This window comes from Simochromis diagramma, unplaced genomic scaffold (genome assembly GCF_900408965.1).
Source record: "Simochromis diagramma unplaced genomic scaffold, fSimDia1.1 OVJJ01000781.1, whole genome shotgun sequence".
NCBI lineage: Eukaryota > Metazoa > Chordata > Actinopteri > Cichliformes > Cichlidae > Simochromis > Simochromis diagramma.
Genome location: NW_024386832.1, coordinates 179542 through 196724, shown reverse-complemented (window position 1 = coordinate 196724; position 17183 = coordinate 179542). Strand labels below are relative to the sequence as shown.

The 17183-nt window shown below is 44.2% G+C and overlaps 1 protein-coding gene across 1 annotated transcript in view; it reads right to left on the bottom strand.

The window, feature by feature from the left end:
* Positions 1–17183, bottom strand: part of LOC120731421 (glutathione hydrolase 5 proenzyme-like) — a gene marked incomplete at its 5' end in the record, with an annotated part of 45905 nt that overhangs the window by 8777 nt on the left and 19945 nt on the right. The window contains 2 exons of the mRNA XM_040028416.1: positions 3035–3142; positions 3217–3344. Coding sequence (XP_039884350.1) covers positions 3035–3142; positions 3217–3344 — 236 coding nt within the window. The remainder of the gene's footprint in view (positions 1–3034; positions 3143–3216; positions 3345–17183) is intronic.

The window sequence follows — 17183 nt, the reverse complement described above, 5'->3', positions numbered from 1 at the left end:
CACTCACTGAGTTTGCAAAACTAAAAGCACAAAAACTGCTTTGCACTCAGTTTACAATTTTGTAACACACACTTTGCAAAACTGTAGGCACAATTCACTGCACAACACTCAATTACCAAATTTCCAACACACTCCTAGCAAAAGTATACACATGTATGGCTATCATTAACACTAATTTGCCAACTGTCTGGCACACTTTCACATGTGAAAACTGTTTTAGATAATTAGTTCACTTTGCAATCAGCCTAAGCACTATAATACAGGTAAGCTGTGTGTGCGGAGTACAATGGAGGGAGCAGAAAGAGTGAGAAGTAGAGGAGGCCAAGGAAGAGGACGTGGAGGTGAAGAAGTAGGATGAAGAGGACGACAAGGACAAGGAGGAGCAAGAGGAGGACGAGGAGGGGGGAGAGGAAGATGAGGAGGGGGGAGAGGAAGGGTAGGAAGAGTAAGAAATAGAATTGCTGATGACATCAGAGCTACAATAGTGGACCATATAATCAACCGTGGAATGACCCTGAGGGTAGCTGGCCAACGGGTCCAGCCTAACTCGAGCCGCTACACTGTAGCAAGTACCATAAGGACATCTTGAAATGAGAATCGGTTAGTACAGTCACTTCGCACAAAGATTTGTAGCACTGCCATATGCCAATGAGAAACACACCAATACCATTGATGTAAAAATACTGAAATTGTTACTTTACAGAATTGCTAGATGACCAGATGCTGGGGGCAGAGGAAGCATGTTCACTGCAGACCAAGTAACCCATATAGTCATTATGGCGATTGCAAATAATCCTATACTTGGAAATAACCACTTGTGTTTGTTTTGATGTGTTTGAATAAACACCAGTACTTGAAGTTTGGATCCCTCTATGCTTATGGATCTATGACAGCAGTATGAGCTCAAACTGACATAGCCTACCTTGTGCACAGAGAAAGCAAAAGCCAGATGTGTTTTGTATTCATACCATCAGTGTGCAGTTGGCGCATTGTGTGCTTAGTAGATGATGGCTTGTGTGTACTGTTTGATACGGAAACACCATTTTTACGAAGGTGTGAAGAGTTAATCTAGCTGTGTTCGCTTTTGCAAGAGAACTACAATGTTTTGATTATTGGGTGACAGGTTTTCTTATTTGTGTGAAGAGTTTTGCAAAATTAGCCAATAGTTACAAAAAATGTGCTTAAGCAATCAGAAAAAACTGTAATTATTTTACTGACCTGCTATTTCAACAAGGGTAGCACTGTTGCAGCGAACCTTGTCCATTTAATTAATGTTTGTTAATAAAGTGTTTTGATTAACGGTTTTTGTGTTGTCAGCCCTGCTACTTAAGAGATTCTCCGGTTTTGCAGATTTTAGTAGTTTTGTCTAATAAACCTTTTTTTTTACTTGCCTTACCTCTGCTTGTTAATAACGAGCCTGTGGGCTTCTGTAATACTGTAATCTCTCCTGGGGTGTAACTCCCTCCCCAGGTGGCGTTGTCAACACCATTTTGTTACCTTTACTGGTTATCTGACTTCACACCACCACATTATCAATACTCAATTCAAAACCTTTGAAGTTATGGGATTACATTATTACCTATGGAATTGGCTGCTTGCACATCTGGCAATGCAACATCAGCGCTGAAAGGTGTACACAGGTCTTAGAGCAACTTATGCTTCCATCAAGTTGACATCAGCAAGACCAAGCTAAATGGCATACTGCATCTATTACAATAGCATGGCTTCACAGTAGAAGTACCTGGGTTTTAAAATGGCCTGCCTGCAGTTCAAAGAAAAAACACTGGGTGCATGAAACGGAAGATATGCCAAAAAGGACCCAGGACTGTGGAGCAGCTAGAATCCTTTGGCAAACAAAAATGTTTGTATGTGTGGTTTTGTTTAGTTTGTTTTGTTTTTTTGACCTAGTATTTAAATATATTTTTGTTCCTGAGTAAATTATTTTCGTGTTCTTTTGAGTTTGATGATGTTTCCTTTGTGTCCAGTCTGTCTCTGTCTCATCTGAGAGTCCTGTCTTTAGTATCTTAGTGTTTTGTTCTTTTGTCCAATTGTTTTGTCTTAGTGTAAGTGTGTGTGTGTGTGTGTGTGTGTGTGTGTGTGTGTGTGTGTGTGTGTGTGTGTGTGTGAAGCTCGCTTCCATACAATAATGATACTGAGGTGAGTTGTTTAGGACGTCCAGAGCTTTCATAAATTCTCATACAAAATTACAATATAATTGAACTTTTTATCAGAAGGAAAATGTGATTTTTAGGAAACTCAAGCCTGCTTTAATGTTAGCTTACAACCAGTTGTTGTTGTTGTTTAGCTGGTTCGCTGTTGACTCCCTGGAGTTGGAAGCGCTGATTGTCCAGTCTCCTTACAGTAACTAAATAATAATGGTTATGCACTCCTTAGTGTGTTAGAGTCCTGACTTTTGTTCAGGAGATGAGGTTTGAGGTGAGGAGGAGGATGACATTTTAACAAGATACCTGTCATACTGTCTCTTTCCTTCACTTCTTTGGCGACAAGAACCCTCTCAGATGATAAAAAGTAGGTATGATCCTTCATATCTTGAGTTTGTCTTGCAGACTAAGGTGCAGAATTTTAAAAATACCTCTACAGATAACTGACTACACCTTTAAAACTTTTGTGTTACATCTTGTGCATGATTTGGAGAAAGACCTGTTAAGACCTGTTTGGAGAAAAACCTGACTACTCCAATCTCTCTGGCTATCTCTGAAACTAAGGAGCATGTATTTCATGGTGTTTATGTTAGATTATTCTGATAGTGTCATATAGGACACCGACTCATTGTCTTTAATAACTGCCGACAGCCAAACCCTCCGGTGGTTTCCTTTATCTCTTTATCTCCTTTTCCTTTTTTTTTTTTTTTAGTATATCCCAGTTTTGCTTTCTTAAGGAATGAGGAATGACTCACAGTGTGCATTAGCAGTCACCTGTACCGAATAAATGAGCTGTGGCATAAAGGTGAGTCCAAGAGCAGATTAGACTATTATATTATAAATATTAGCATTATGGCAGAAAAACAGCCCACCTTGCTTCCACTCCACGGTCCACTCTGTGGTGTTAGGACACAACTTAAGGAGGTCAGAGGTCACGTTTTTGGGGACAGTCTCTCTGGAGGTGATGATTTTCACTTTACCTTTGAAAAGGTGACATATTATTACGTTAATCACCAGCAGGGCTGAGCAAAGAGGTTCGAGGGTGTCTTGTTACCAGAGCTGTCCATCACAGTGAATATGACCCCTCCTCCAATGCCCGCACTCTGTGGGTTGATGATGGAGGTGCACAGCAGCGCAGCAATGGCAGCATCTACTGCAGAGCCGCCTTTCTGAAGAATGTCCCTGAAACAGTTTGTCGTTATCACTTTAGTGTTATTGTTATCATTAGTGTTAGGGGTGCACAATTAATTTAATTTTAATCTTTATTAAATTTGTGATGTCCCACAATAAATTGCCATGACTGAATAACATGATGATGTGTTGTCTTTGTTGTTGCTGCATGTGCTAGGGATGCACACTTCATTGAATTTTAATCTCAATCACGTCCCGCGATAAAAGTGACCTGACTGTTTGCAGACAAACAGCAGGATCTTGAAATCTATAAACCACTTTTTTGGGTTTCTGTGGGGAGTCTAGCATCAGGACTGTGGGGTAATTTCCAATAGTCAAAGTTCAAAAAAGAGTCTATGGCTGATGTGTGTTCCTGGTTTCCAAAAGAAATGCTTCCAGTTGAATTATGATTTGAACATTGTTTATTTATTACAAGCTGAAGAAGTAACAATGAACTCCCTCCTAAATAAGCATGAAAAGTTCCAAAGAATGAGCATTTATCCAGAACTACCTTTGCACATGGTCAGAAAACTGTGAGACTCCAAACCTCTCTGTCCATGCTCCTCCTCTTTCCAATTACACATGCTGCTATTGCACTTACATACTTCAAGTGGTAGACACCTTTTAGATTCTAATCCCAAACAGTGACATGTCATTACCTTTCAAATGTTCAAATTTATTAATCCTGACTAGATGACTTATGTAGCAAATCTATGATTTATAAAACAAACATGAACTCCATCGTAAATTAAAATATAAAGCAGATGCTTGGCAGCTACATTACCGGCCCCTAATTGTTCTAACAATGTATTGCCTGAGAACAGTTGCCACATTTTTTTTTAACTTTACAAACATAATATGAATCTCATTGCTCATTTTTGGCTCATTGTTGGGGCTTAGTCTTTACCACTTGCCCTTTCAGATTCCACAAGCAGACAAATCTTGGTGATGGGTCTGTCCAAAACATTAGTTCTGGCGGGGACTCGGCGGACGAGACCCTTCTTGTCTGGAACTGTTTTGGAGATGTTTCCCATAATCCATGAGTTTCGTGTCTAATGATGATGCCAGCTCTGTGTGCACTGCATGAATTGCTAAACAAGTGACTATAATGCCATATCTTTTTAAGATGGTTCTTCCACATCTTACTTCGAATGGGCCGAAGTAGTCTACACCAACCCAGGTAAAAGGGTGGATAATCTGGCAACACTCGCTTTTGTGGAAGATCAACCATCAGTTGTTTTCCAACTTTCCCATGTAAGCGATGACATGTCACACACTTTGCAATGATCTTTTTAATGGCTGTGTTGGTGCTTGGATCCAAAACTTCTGTCGCAATTCAGAGATCATGTGATTGCGCCCTCCATGCCCAGTTTCTTCATGTATCTGTTGGATGACTAAATCAGAAATGTGAAAGTCTCTAGACAAGATAATAGGCTACATAGCAAGTTCTGGCATAGCTGCCCAAGTCAGCCTTCCACCAACTCTTAACAGATCCTCTTGTAGTACGGGGTTGGGTTTGTATAAGTGGCTAGTGCGCTTCATACTTTGTCCCTTGTGTTGAGCTGAAACTTTTGAGAATTTCTCCTTTTGACAAAATCTGATTATGTCAAGCTATGCTTGATCCAGGTCTTCCACTGAAATTTGTGTAGGCTTAAAGCTTGTCTTGAAACTGTCAATCTGACTTTGTATCAGCTGTCAATCATTGTCTAGGCTATTGTCCACACTGGCTATATAAAGCTCTTTATGTTTTTGACAGAGACTGCAAAGTAAGGCTTTAAGTTTCAGAAGCCACACCACTGATCTTTTCAACTTTATCCATGAGGAGAGGTAGTTTATCAGTCTCTTGAATAGAGCAACATTTTCTTACACCTTTATCTTGTTTACTGTGACTCTCTTGATCTCAGGATCGACAGGAGTGATTTCTGAATAATTCAATGGCATGTTAGGCAAAAACTCTACCGGACTGCGAAGAAAATCTGGCCCAGACACCCACGTTGTGTTCTTCATAAATTCATCTACTCTTTGTTCTCTCGAGGCGCAGTCAGCTGGATTCTTGTCTGTGCTGATGTGTTTGCACTGTTCCACATCAGAGCTGCAACTCTGTTTGCCACAAATGTACGAAAACATGTGGTCTCATTCCGGAGATACTGGAGCACCACCGTACTGTCTGTCCAAATACTGATTCTGCAAGGCTCAGTTGTAGCTCTCTTCTCAGGACACTAACCATCCTAATGACTACTGTAGCCACAGTCAATTCCAGACAGGATATGGTAGGAGGTCTGAGAGGCGCCCCTCTGGACTTGACCATCATAAATGCACATTGTGTCTCATTGCTTGTGTTACGCACGAGTAGGTAGCTGGCTATAAATACATTTTATTTATAGGCGCCTTTAAGATCCTCAAGGTCTCCTTACAATAATACAAATATGTCAAATATCACACCAAGATTTTTTGCATAGGGTTTGATGCTGGACAGATGAAGCTGACCACAAAGCTCTCTGACGGAACTAAGCACTTTGAGTGCTCAGTTTCAGTAGAAAAGAAATTTAAACAATTAATTAATTAAACAACAATTTAAAAGTGAAAGGAGTGCTCTGTGGATTTAATCCCTATGTGTTAAAGTTTGTATCCAAAGAAGCAGAACAGACAGTAGCATTGTGTTGGCAAATACAAAAAACGGTGGAAGTAAAATGGTTACATAGTGTTTCAAACAAATAAACTGAGAAAAATATTGAAAGTTGTAGCAAAAAGAGATAAAATAAGTCTGAAGATTACTAGGTTTAAGTTACCTGAATTTAACTTAGAAAAAGCTGAGTAATTAAAAAAAGAAATGAAAGAATCAGAAAAATAGTGGGAGTTTCCCCCACAGAGGGACAAAAGGACCCCCTGATGATCCTCTAATCACCTGAGCCAAGGTGTGAAACTAGGTGTGGGTCCCAATCAGCCAGGGTTTCGGGTGAGCTCATTGTGAAACCTGGCCCCACCTTATCATGCGAATTCCTGAGGTCAGATGGCCCAGGATGTGAGTGGGCGTTAAGGCGTCTGGGGAGGGAACTCAAAACTGGATTATAGATGGCAGAGAGTTGGTGTCGTAAACCACCGCCTCTGTTCAAAGATGGTCGCTCACAGTGGACATAGATGCTTCTTTCACTCCTCTTTCAAACCATCTGTCCTCTCTGTCCAAAATGTGAACATTGGCATCCTCGAAAGAGTGTCCTTTATCCTTAAGATGCAGATGGACTGCTGAGTCTTGTCCTGTGGAGGTGGCTCTTCTATGTTGTGCCATGTGCTTGTGAAGTGGCTGTTTGGTCTCTCCAATGTAGAGGTCTGAGCATTCCTCGCTGCACTGTACAGCATACACCACATTGTTAAGTTTGTGTTTTGGAGTTTTGTCTTTCGGGTGAACCAGTTTTTGTCTGAGTGTGTTGCTGGGTCTGAAATGCACCAAGATGTCATGCTTGGAGAAAACTCTCCTGAGTTTTTCTGATACACCGGCTACATAGGGGATGACAATGTTGTTGCGTCTGTCCTTATCCTCCCTCGCTGGTGTCTGATCTTCTTTTCTGTGCCTCTTTGATGACTTTAAGAACGCCCATTTAGGATAACCGCACGTTTTGAGTGCTTCCTTTACATGCGTGTGTTCCTTCTTTTTTCCTTCAGGCTTAGAGGGAACATGTTCTGCCCGGTGGTGTAGGGTCCTAATTACTCCAAGTTTGTGTTCCAGAGGGTGATGGGAGTCAAACAGGAGGTACTGGTCCGTGTGTGTGGGCTTCCGGTAAACTTCGATGTTGAGGTTGCCATTCTCTTCAATGTGCACAGCGCAGTCCAGGAAAGGCAAACAGTTATACTTTGTGTCTTCCCTGGTGAACTTGATGTTTTTATCCACGGCGTTAATGTGCGCAGTGAAGGATTCCACTACTTGTGTCTTGATTTTGACCCAGGTGTCGTCTACATATCTGTACCAGTGGCTGGGTACTCTTCCTTTGAAAGAGCCAAGAGCCTTCCTTTCCACTTCCTCCATGTAAAGTGTTACACCCTGGCCTAGGCAACCGGCGTGCAACACAGAAAAAATAAAAATAAGGGGAAAAAAACAAAACAAAAAAAACTACTACGGGTCTCCGCAAAAAAAATCCCAAAACGAAAGTATCGACAACTATTTACCTCAAAGCAAAATAAGACATTTATTTACATCCAAACCCCAAACTATTTACAACCAGGGGCGAAGATCGCGACCATGACAAACTGAAACACAGGGCTTAAATACATAGAGGGAGCAATCAGGGAATGGACAACAGGAGGGAAACACAGCTGGGGCAAATCAGAACTGACGAGACAAGGAAGCATAAACTGAACACACTGAGATAGGACAGACTTTCAAAGTAAAGCAGGAAACACAACCGTCACGCCTAAAACAAAACACTGACAACACCGAATCGTAACAGTTCCCCCCACCCAAAAATCAAACATTTAAAACATGTAACCCCAAAGAAAATGTTTGATTCATGCCCAGCGCATACGGCTCCGTATGCGCTCCGTAAAAGCAGGCAACGCTGATGGCTGGACGGGCCCCTTGGATCCTCCAGCGGAAACGGAAGGCTAGAGCAGTCTCTCGGACCCTCCAGCGAAGACGGACGAAGGCTGGAGCGGTCCCTCGGACCCTCCAGCGAAGACAGACGGAGGCTGAAGCGGTCCTCGGACCCTCCAGCGAAGACGGACGAAAACTGAAGCGGTCCTCGGACCCTCCAGCGAAGACAGACGGAGGCTGAAGCGGTCCTTGGACCCTCCAGCGAAGACAGACGGACGGCTGAAGCGGTCCCTCGGACCCTCCAGCGAAGACAGACGGACGGCTGAAGCGGTCCTCGGACCCTCCAGCGAAGACAAACGGACGGCTGAAGCGGTCCCTCGGAACCTCCAGCGAAGACAAACGATGGCTGGAGCGGTCCCTCGGACCCTCCAGCGAAAACAAACGATGGCTGGAGCGGTCCCTCGGACCCTCCAGCGAAGACAGACGGAAGGCTGAAGCGGTCCCTCGGACCCTCCAGCGAAGACAGACGGAAGGCTGAAGTGGTCCCCCGGACCCTCCAGCGACGACGGAAGGCTGAAGCGGTCCTTCAGACCCTCCAGCGAAGACAGACGAAAGCTGAAGCGGTCCCTCGGACCCTCCAGCGAAGACAGACGGAATGCTGAAGCGGTCCCTCAGACCCTCCAGCGAAGACAGACGAAAGCTGAAGCGGTCCCTCGGACCCTCCAGCGAAGACAGACGGAAGGCTGAAGCGGTCCCTCGGACCCTCCAGCGAAGGCAGACGAAGGCTGGAGCGGTCCCTCGGACCCTCCAGCGAAGGCAGACGAAGGCTGGAGCGGTCCCTCGGACCCTCCAGCGAAGGCAGACGAAGGCTGGAGCGGTCCCTCGGACCCTCCAGCGGATCCCGGACGAGCCCCCATTATGTTACACCCCGGCCTAGGCAACCGGCGTGCAACACAGAAAAAATAAAAATAAGGGAAAAAAAACAAAACAAAAAAAACTACTACGGGTCTCCGCAAAAAAAATCCCAAAACGAAAGTATCGACAACTATTTACCTCAAAGCAAAATAAGACATTTATTTACATCAAAACCCCAAACTATTTACAACCGGGGGGGAAGATCGCGACCATGACAAACTGAAACACAGGGCTTAAATACATAGAGGGAGCAATCAGGGAATGGACAACAGGAGGGAAACACAGCTGGGGCAAATCAGAACTGACGAGACAAGGAAGCATAAACTGAACACACTGAGATAAGACAGACTTTCAAAGTAAAGCAGGAAACACAACCGTCACGCCTAAAACAAAACACTGACAACACCGAATCGTAACAAAAGGTTGGCTACAATAGGCGACACGGGGGAGCCAAATGGCACAGATACTGGGATATTATTCCCTATAATCCTCTATGTTGTCAGTACAAACAATGTCATTAAAAACATAGATTTGTCAGTCGGAAACAAAACAGGTCTTAGATCTGGATCTTTAAAGTGAACGATGGGATTCTATTCCACACACACACACACACACACACACACACACACACACACACACACACACACACACACACACACACAGAAGCAGCAGGAAGACAGATGAGTAAGACAACAGTGGGTACAAGGAAAACCGGCTGGAAAGGTGGAAAAATTAAACAGTGAAATCTTGATGCACTTCAGTTACATTGTAATACAAAGACTGACTAAAACTTTCTATGATGCTACTTTTTTAAAGTAGAGAGAGCCAATGTATATTTTGTTGTGTAATTGTCTGTCATTTTACTGTAAATAGCTGAAATTTTATAAATATTATACATCCAGTCAGAGATTGGACTTTTTTTTTTTGGCAAAATGACATGGGTATTTGTTTTTGTACTATTTTTGTTACATGTTGAGAAAAATAGGCCATAAAAATAATAAACATTTAATATAATGTATATTATATACATTAGTAATTTGTTTTACTCAAGATTTTACTTTATTTTTGTTAAAGAATTATTTTCAAAAACAGAAAATTTGATGACCTGCTTGGGAGCCAAAAAAGCCGTCTCTTTTCAGTGAGCTGAGCCATAAGGACCAGCTCTCTCAAAAGAGTTCGAATTCCCATCATTAGTAAGAAACATAATTTTAAATAGTTCTAAATAGCATTACTATTATTATGACCTTCAGACCAATATATTGACCTTGAAGAAGAGGTCAAAGGTCAAATGTGGCATGATATTTTTAATTTTTATATTGTACTTTTTATATGTTGACGACCAGAGATGGTTAGTAATGTGTCAAGTGATGAGTAAAGTAAGGGAGTACTATTGCAAAAAAGTAATTGGATTACTGTTACTTTCCCATAAGCACGCTGTGTTACTGTGTTACTAAACCGTGATTTTGTTTGTGAGAGTGTCTCATGACAATGACGTAAGTGTGTGCGACATTCGTAGAAACAGACGTGTGTATGTTGGGGGTGTCCAAATTCATAGGCTGCATCCTCCTGAGGCCACATTTATAGGCTGATTACGTTACAGTGACGTGACTAAGGCTGTCCAAATTTGTAGACTCCGACAAATGCAGCCGACAAATGCATCCTCCCTTTCTCCAGATTTAAAGGATGGGTCGGGTGTATCCTTCATGGCCAACCATATCCCAGATTTCATAGCACGGCCAAGCCAATTCCAGTGTCCAACAATGGCGGCAGCTACTTTTACAGTTTTAATACTACTCTTATTACTTTTTCTGGGTCATAAAATAAACTTTGAAGACATTTTCAGGCGAGAATGTAGCTGTGTAAACTTCAAATATCTGCTTGGTTTATCAAGACATCACATATTTGCAAAAGTGCTCCAACGTTTTCGGAGATGTCTGTTACCCACCAGCTCGATAGCTAGCCGGGTTAAGAAAAGCGAACTCCTGGCACATGGTTTTCAACCCCCCCCGCGCGAACTGATTAAACAGAAGTGTGAGATGATCGAGAATTTACGCCAGTGTCCTGTTATACTTTACATAGCAAGGAGCAGATGGCTGAGTTTATTAGACTCCATCAAGACAGCTGGTGACGCAAAACAGAATGCTAGACTGTCCAATTTCATAGCCGCTCACTTCTGGTTTATCCGTTCTTTGGATATGGCAGACCATTTCAGCCAAATATTGTGAATTTTCTAACACGGCTGGTTAAGAAATGGCGTAAAAAATGGTGTCTAATAAGAATGCTGTAAAAAACTACTTTGACCCCAAAAACTGCCGTATTTTATGCCAGAGAGTGGCGCCTTGAACGCACCCGCTGAACGCAATTGCTTGCCCTATTCAGAGGGCCTGGCCCATGTAGGCCGTGAAGGCAGGATCCTCAGGAGGATGCAGCCTATGTTTAAAGCGTGAAAGTACTGACCTTACTTTGAGTTTGATTCCATAAAAAGTAACAAAAACATTAGCGTCCGCTGTACACTGCGTGGGAAGAAAATTTATTTTTACAACAATAAAAACAACTAAACTTCTGAGCAAGTACCTAGCACGATGCCACGGGAGAAACCCCCGGGTCCTCCCATTGACATGACCGCTGTTTAAATTCCCTGTTGATTTGACCTCAATATGTCTAGAGGCAAGAATCAAGTGCACCCAAGAGGAATAAGCGCATCAGTGGTCATGTGCGCAGCACGCAGAGGGAGAGATGAAAGGAGCAGCGGCAGAGCATCGCAGTAGTAACACTGTTGTATGATTACATGTGTGTTAATGAACCTGTAAGTGTTATTACCTTTGACAAGTTAAAGGTGATAACACTTGGTTATACTTGTTGGTGCATGTTAAAGTTATTGATGCCACGTTGGTAGGATTATTTAATTATTTAATTATTTTTTACTAAGTTAATAGCAGTGGCCAGAATCTCCCGCTAAGATTACATCCAACGGTTAAAGAATTTTTCTGTTTTTTATTGTTTAGTTTAACTGTTGTTAGCTTGCCATGTTCTTGCCTTACTACTAGCAACATGTAAGACGTGCTATTTAGCCAACTTATGGTCTACAGTGACCCCTTGTGGACATTGTAAAATATTGTTGTGTCTGAGCAGATGATGTGTTGTGATTGTTTCTTAGTTATCTTTGATGCTACAAATTACAGAATTGCCTCTTTCTGTTTCCAGACAACCATGCATATGGTCACATATACTGTGTCCTCTACAACAATAAGTTCATATATGAAGGCATGCCGGCTCGGACGTCGCCCGGATCAACAAGGTCCGCGTCAGGTGTTGAGGAACCAGGGCACCCTGACGAAAAGTGGGCTACTGGAACAAGAAGGCATCGATGGGCAAGAGACGAAAACAGGGCGTTGTTGGAATGCTACTACGCAAGTAACCCCGGCGGAAGGGGCTACACGAATAGGATGAGGGACCTATGGATTCTTCGATACAACAACATCCACAATGACGGCGAAACAACTAGTAGCTCAGTGTTCCAACATTCAAAAGAAGGGACTGCTCTCACAGCTAGAGATTGACGAGGTACAACATAAATGCTACGGCAAGGAGGAGTCAGGACGCCAGATTAGGGGGAAGATATCATCACCCCCACCCGAGATTGGGTACATAGCCCCAAGTGCGATAGGAGAAGGATCGTTGAGTGCGAGAGGAACTGACCTGAAAAATAGGATCATGGCCAAGCTTGAAACCTGGATCCCCCGTAGCCGGTTACCAAGATTACGTGAAGTACCCTCAGAAGGTCTGCTAGATGATGTTAATGCAGCCCTACGGACAATACCTACAACCACGATTACCGACACTAACAAGCTGATCTACAATATGGCAGCAGTGATCAGTGAGATGCTTGGCTACAAGTTGAACAGCCACAAGGGGCAATACCCTCCATGGAGAAGGAGGCTAGAGGGAAAGATCAAAGTAGCACGGAGGGAGGTTAGCCAACTAACGGAGTTGCAGAAAGGTGTGACAAAGAAGGTGCATAAGAAATACAGCAAGCTGTCCATACCTGAGGCCTTGGAAACTGCCAAGCAAAGACTCACAGCCTTGGCCAGCCGCTTGAGGAGGTACACCAGAGAGATAGAAGGCAGGACAATAAACCAGCTGTTCTCCACAGAACCAGCAAAGGTGTACTCTCAGTGGCAAGGGAACAATAATAAGAGAACAGCACCACCAAGGCTGGAGACGGAGCAATACTGGAAGAGCATATGGGAGAAGGACGCAACCCATAACGGCAATGCTCAGTGGCTAGTGGATCTGAGGGCAGACCATAGCGACCTCCCTGAACAGGGTCCAGTAACCATCACAGTGGCAGATATCCAAGAAAGGGTCTCCAGTATGAAGAGTTGGACAGCACCAGGGCCCGACATGGTTCATGCCTACTGGCTAAAGAAGCTGACTGCACTCCACGAGCATCTGGCAGCACAAATGAACCAGCTGCTAGTTAACGAGAGACACCCGGAATGGCTAACCGAAGGCCGGACGGTCCTGATCCCCAAGGACCCCAAGAAGGGACCGGTCCCCTCCAACTACCGACCAATAACCTGCCTCAGTACTACATGGGAGCTCCTGTCAGGCATCATATCGGCTAAGATGAACAGGCACATGGGTCAATACATGAGCGGGACACAGAAAGGAATTGGCAAGAATACCAGAGGCGCAAAACACCAGCTACTGGTAGACAGAACAGTCAGCCGAGACTGCAAGACCAGACTGACCAACCTGTGCACTGCCTGGATTGATTACAAGAAGGTCTATGACTCAATGCCCCACAGCTGGATACTGGAATGCCTAGAATTGTACAAGATCAATGGGACCCTAAGAGCCTTCATCAGGAACTCAATGGGGATGTGGCGTACAACACTAGAGGCCAACTCCAAGCCCATAGCACAAGTCACCATCAAGTGCGGGATCTACCAAGGAGATGCTCTGTCCCCACTGCTGTTCTGCATAGGCCTGAACCCCCTCAGTGAGATCATTAACAAGACTGGCTACGGATACCGACTACGGAACGGAGCAGTTGTCAGCCACCTCCTGTACATGGATGACATCAAGCTGTATGCCAAGAGTGAACGAGACATCGATTCACTGATCCACACTACCAGGCTATACAGCAATGACAATGGAATGTCGTTTGGACTGGAGAAGTGTAGTCGGATGGTAACAAAGAGAGGGAAGGTAGTCAGAACTGAGGGGATTGAACTACCAGAAGGCAACATTGCAGACATAGAGGACAGTTACAAGTACCTGGGGATCCCGCAGGCGAATGGGAACCATGAAGAGGCCGCTAGGAAAGCTGCAACCACCAAGTACCTGCAGAGGGTCAGGCAAGTCCTGAGGAGTCAGCTGAACGGTAAGAACAAGATCCGGGCCATCAACACATATGCCCTGCCCGTGATCAGGTACCCTGCTGGGGTAATAGGGTGGCCAAAGGAGGAGATAGAAGCCACTGACATAAAGACAAGAAAGCTCCTTACCATGCATGGAGGGTTTCACCCCAAGTCCAGCACCCTGAGGCTGTACGCTAAGCGGAAGGAAGGGGGCCGGGGACTGGTGAGTGTCAGCACCACAGTCCAGGATGAGACAACGAACATCCAAGAATACACTGGGAAGATGGCCCCAACTGACCGAGTGCTCAGTGAATACCTCAGGCAGCAGAAACCCAAGAAAGAGGAGGGAGACGAGGAACCATCATGGAAGGACAGGCCCCTGCACGGTATGTACCACCGGCAGATAGAGGAGGTGGCTGATATCCAGAAATCCTACCAGTGGCTGGACAAAGCCGGACTGAAAGACAGCACAGAGGCACTAATCATGGCAGCACAAGAACAAGCTCTGAGTACAAGATCCATAGAGGCTGGGGTCTATCACACCAGGCAAGACCCCAGGTGCCGGCTGTGTAAAGATGCCCCAGAGACAATCCAGCACATAACAGCAGGGTGCAAGATGCTAGCAGGCAAGGCATACATGGAACGCCATAACCAAGTGGCCGGCATAGTGTACAGGAACATCTGTGCCGAGTATAACCTGGAAGTCCCGAGGTCAAAATGGGAGATGCCCCCAAGGGTGGTGGAGAATGACCAAGCTAAGATCCTGTGGGACTTCCAGATACAGACAGACAAAATGGTGGTGGCTAACCAACCGGACATAGTGGTGGTAGACAAACAGAAGAAGACGGCCGTAGTGATCGATGTAGCGGTTCCGAATGACAGCAATATCAGGAAGAAGGAACACGAGAAGCTGGAGAAATACCAAGGGCTCAGAGAAGAGCTCGAGAGGATGTGGAGGGTGAAGGTAACGGTGGTCCCCGTGGTAATCGGAGCACTAGGTGCGGTGACTCCCAAGCTAGGCGAGTGGCTCCAGCAGATCCCAGGAATAACATCGGAGATCTCTGTCCAGAAGAGCGCAGTCCTGGGAACAGCTAAGATACTGCGCAGGACCCTCAAGCTCCCAGGCCTCTAGAGAGGACCCGAGCTTGAAGGATAAACCGCCTGCAGGGGCGTGCTGGGTGTTTATATATATACAGGGAATGCAGAATTATTAGGCAAATTAGTATTTTGTCCACATCATCCTCTTCATGCATGTTGTCTTACTCCAAGCTGTATAGGCTCTAAAGCCTACTACCAATTAAGCATATTAGGTGATGTGCATCTCTGTAATGAGAAGGGGTGTGGTCTAATGACATCAACACCCTATATCAGATGTGCATAATTATTAGGCAACTTCCTTTCCTTTAGCAAAATGGGTCAAAAGAAGGACTCGACAGGCTCAGAAAAGTCAAAAATAGTGAGATATCTTGCAGAGGGATGCAGCAGTCTCAAAATTGCAAAGCTTCTGAAGCGTGATCATCGAACAATCAAGCGTTTCATTCAAAATAGTCAACAGGGTCGCAAGAAGCGTGTGGAAAAACCAAGGCGCAAAATAACTGCCCATGAACTGAGAAAAGTCAAGCGTGCAGCTGCCAAGATGCCACTTGCCACCAGTTTGGCCATATTTCAGAGCTGCAACATCACTGGAGTGCCCAAAAGCACAAGGCGTGCAATACTCCGAGACATGGCCAAGGTAAGAAAGGCTGAAAGACGACCACCACTGAACAAGACACACAAGCTGAAACGTCAAGACTGGGCCAAGAAATATCTCAAGACTGGTTTTTCTAAGGTTTTATGGACTGATGAAATGAGAGTGAGTCTTGATGGGCCAGATGGATGGGCCCGTGGCTGGATTGGTAAAGGGCAGAGAGCTCCAGTCTGACTCAGACGCCAGCAAGGTGGAGGTGGAGTACTGGTTTGGGCTGGTATCATCAAAGATGAGCTTGTGGGGCCTTTTCGGGTTGAGGATGGAGTCAAGCTCAACTCCCAGTCCTACTGCCAGTTTCTGGAAGACACCTTCTTCAAGCAGTGGTACAGGAAGAAGTCTGCATCCTTCAAGAAAAACATGATTTTCATGCAGGACAATGCTCCATCACACGTGTCCAAGTACTCCACAGCGTGGCTGGCAAGAAAGGGTATAAAAGAAGAAGAACTAATGACATGGCCTCCTTGTTCACCTGATCTGAACCCCATTGAGAACCTGTGGTCCATCATCAAATGTGAGATTTACAAGGAGGGAAAACAGTACACCTCTCTGAACAGTGTTTGGGAGGCTGTGGTTGCTGCTGCACGCAATGTTGATGGTGAACAGATCAAAACACTGACAGAATCCATGGATGGCAGGCTTTTGAGTGTCCTTGCAAAGAAAGGTGGCTATATTGGTCGCTGATTTGTTTTTGTTTTGTTTTTGAATGTCAGAAATGTATATTTGTGAATGTGGAGATGTTATATTGGTTTCACTGGTAAAAATAAATAATTGAAATGGGTATATATTTGTTTTTTGTTAAGTTGCCTAATAATTATGCACAGTAATAGTCACCTGCACACACAGATCTCCCCCTAAAATAGCTAAAACTAAAAACAAACTAAAAACTACTTCCAAAAACATTCAGCTTTGATATTAATGAGTTTTTTGGGTTCAATAATAAAATTATTCCTCAAAAATACAACTTGCCTAATAATTCTGCACTCCCTGTATATATATATATATATACTGCAAGTGTATACCCAGCACTTCCAGTATATATATATATATATATATATATATATATATATATATATATATATATATATATATATATATATTCTACAAGTGGTCCATCTAGCCAGATGTATACATGCTGCGCTATGGCTACACCCAGAGAGTTCAACGATGACCAGCCTGCACTGAGTCCCCGTCCCAGCAGGGTGCAATGCATTTCTGGACATCTGGAGGACTTCGAACTCACCTACCCAGCTCACCGTCTTTATAGCCCCACAGTAAGACCAGCATCACCACCGAGACTA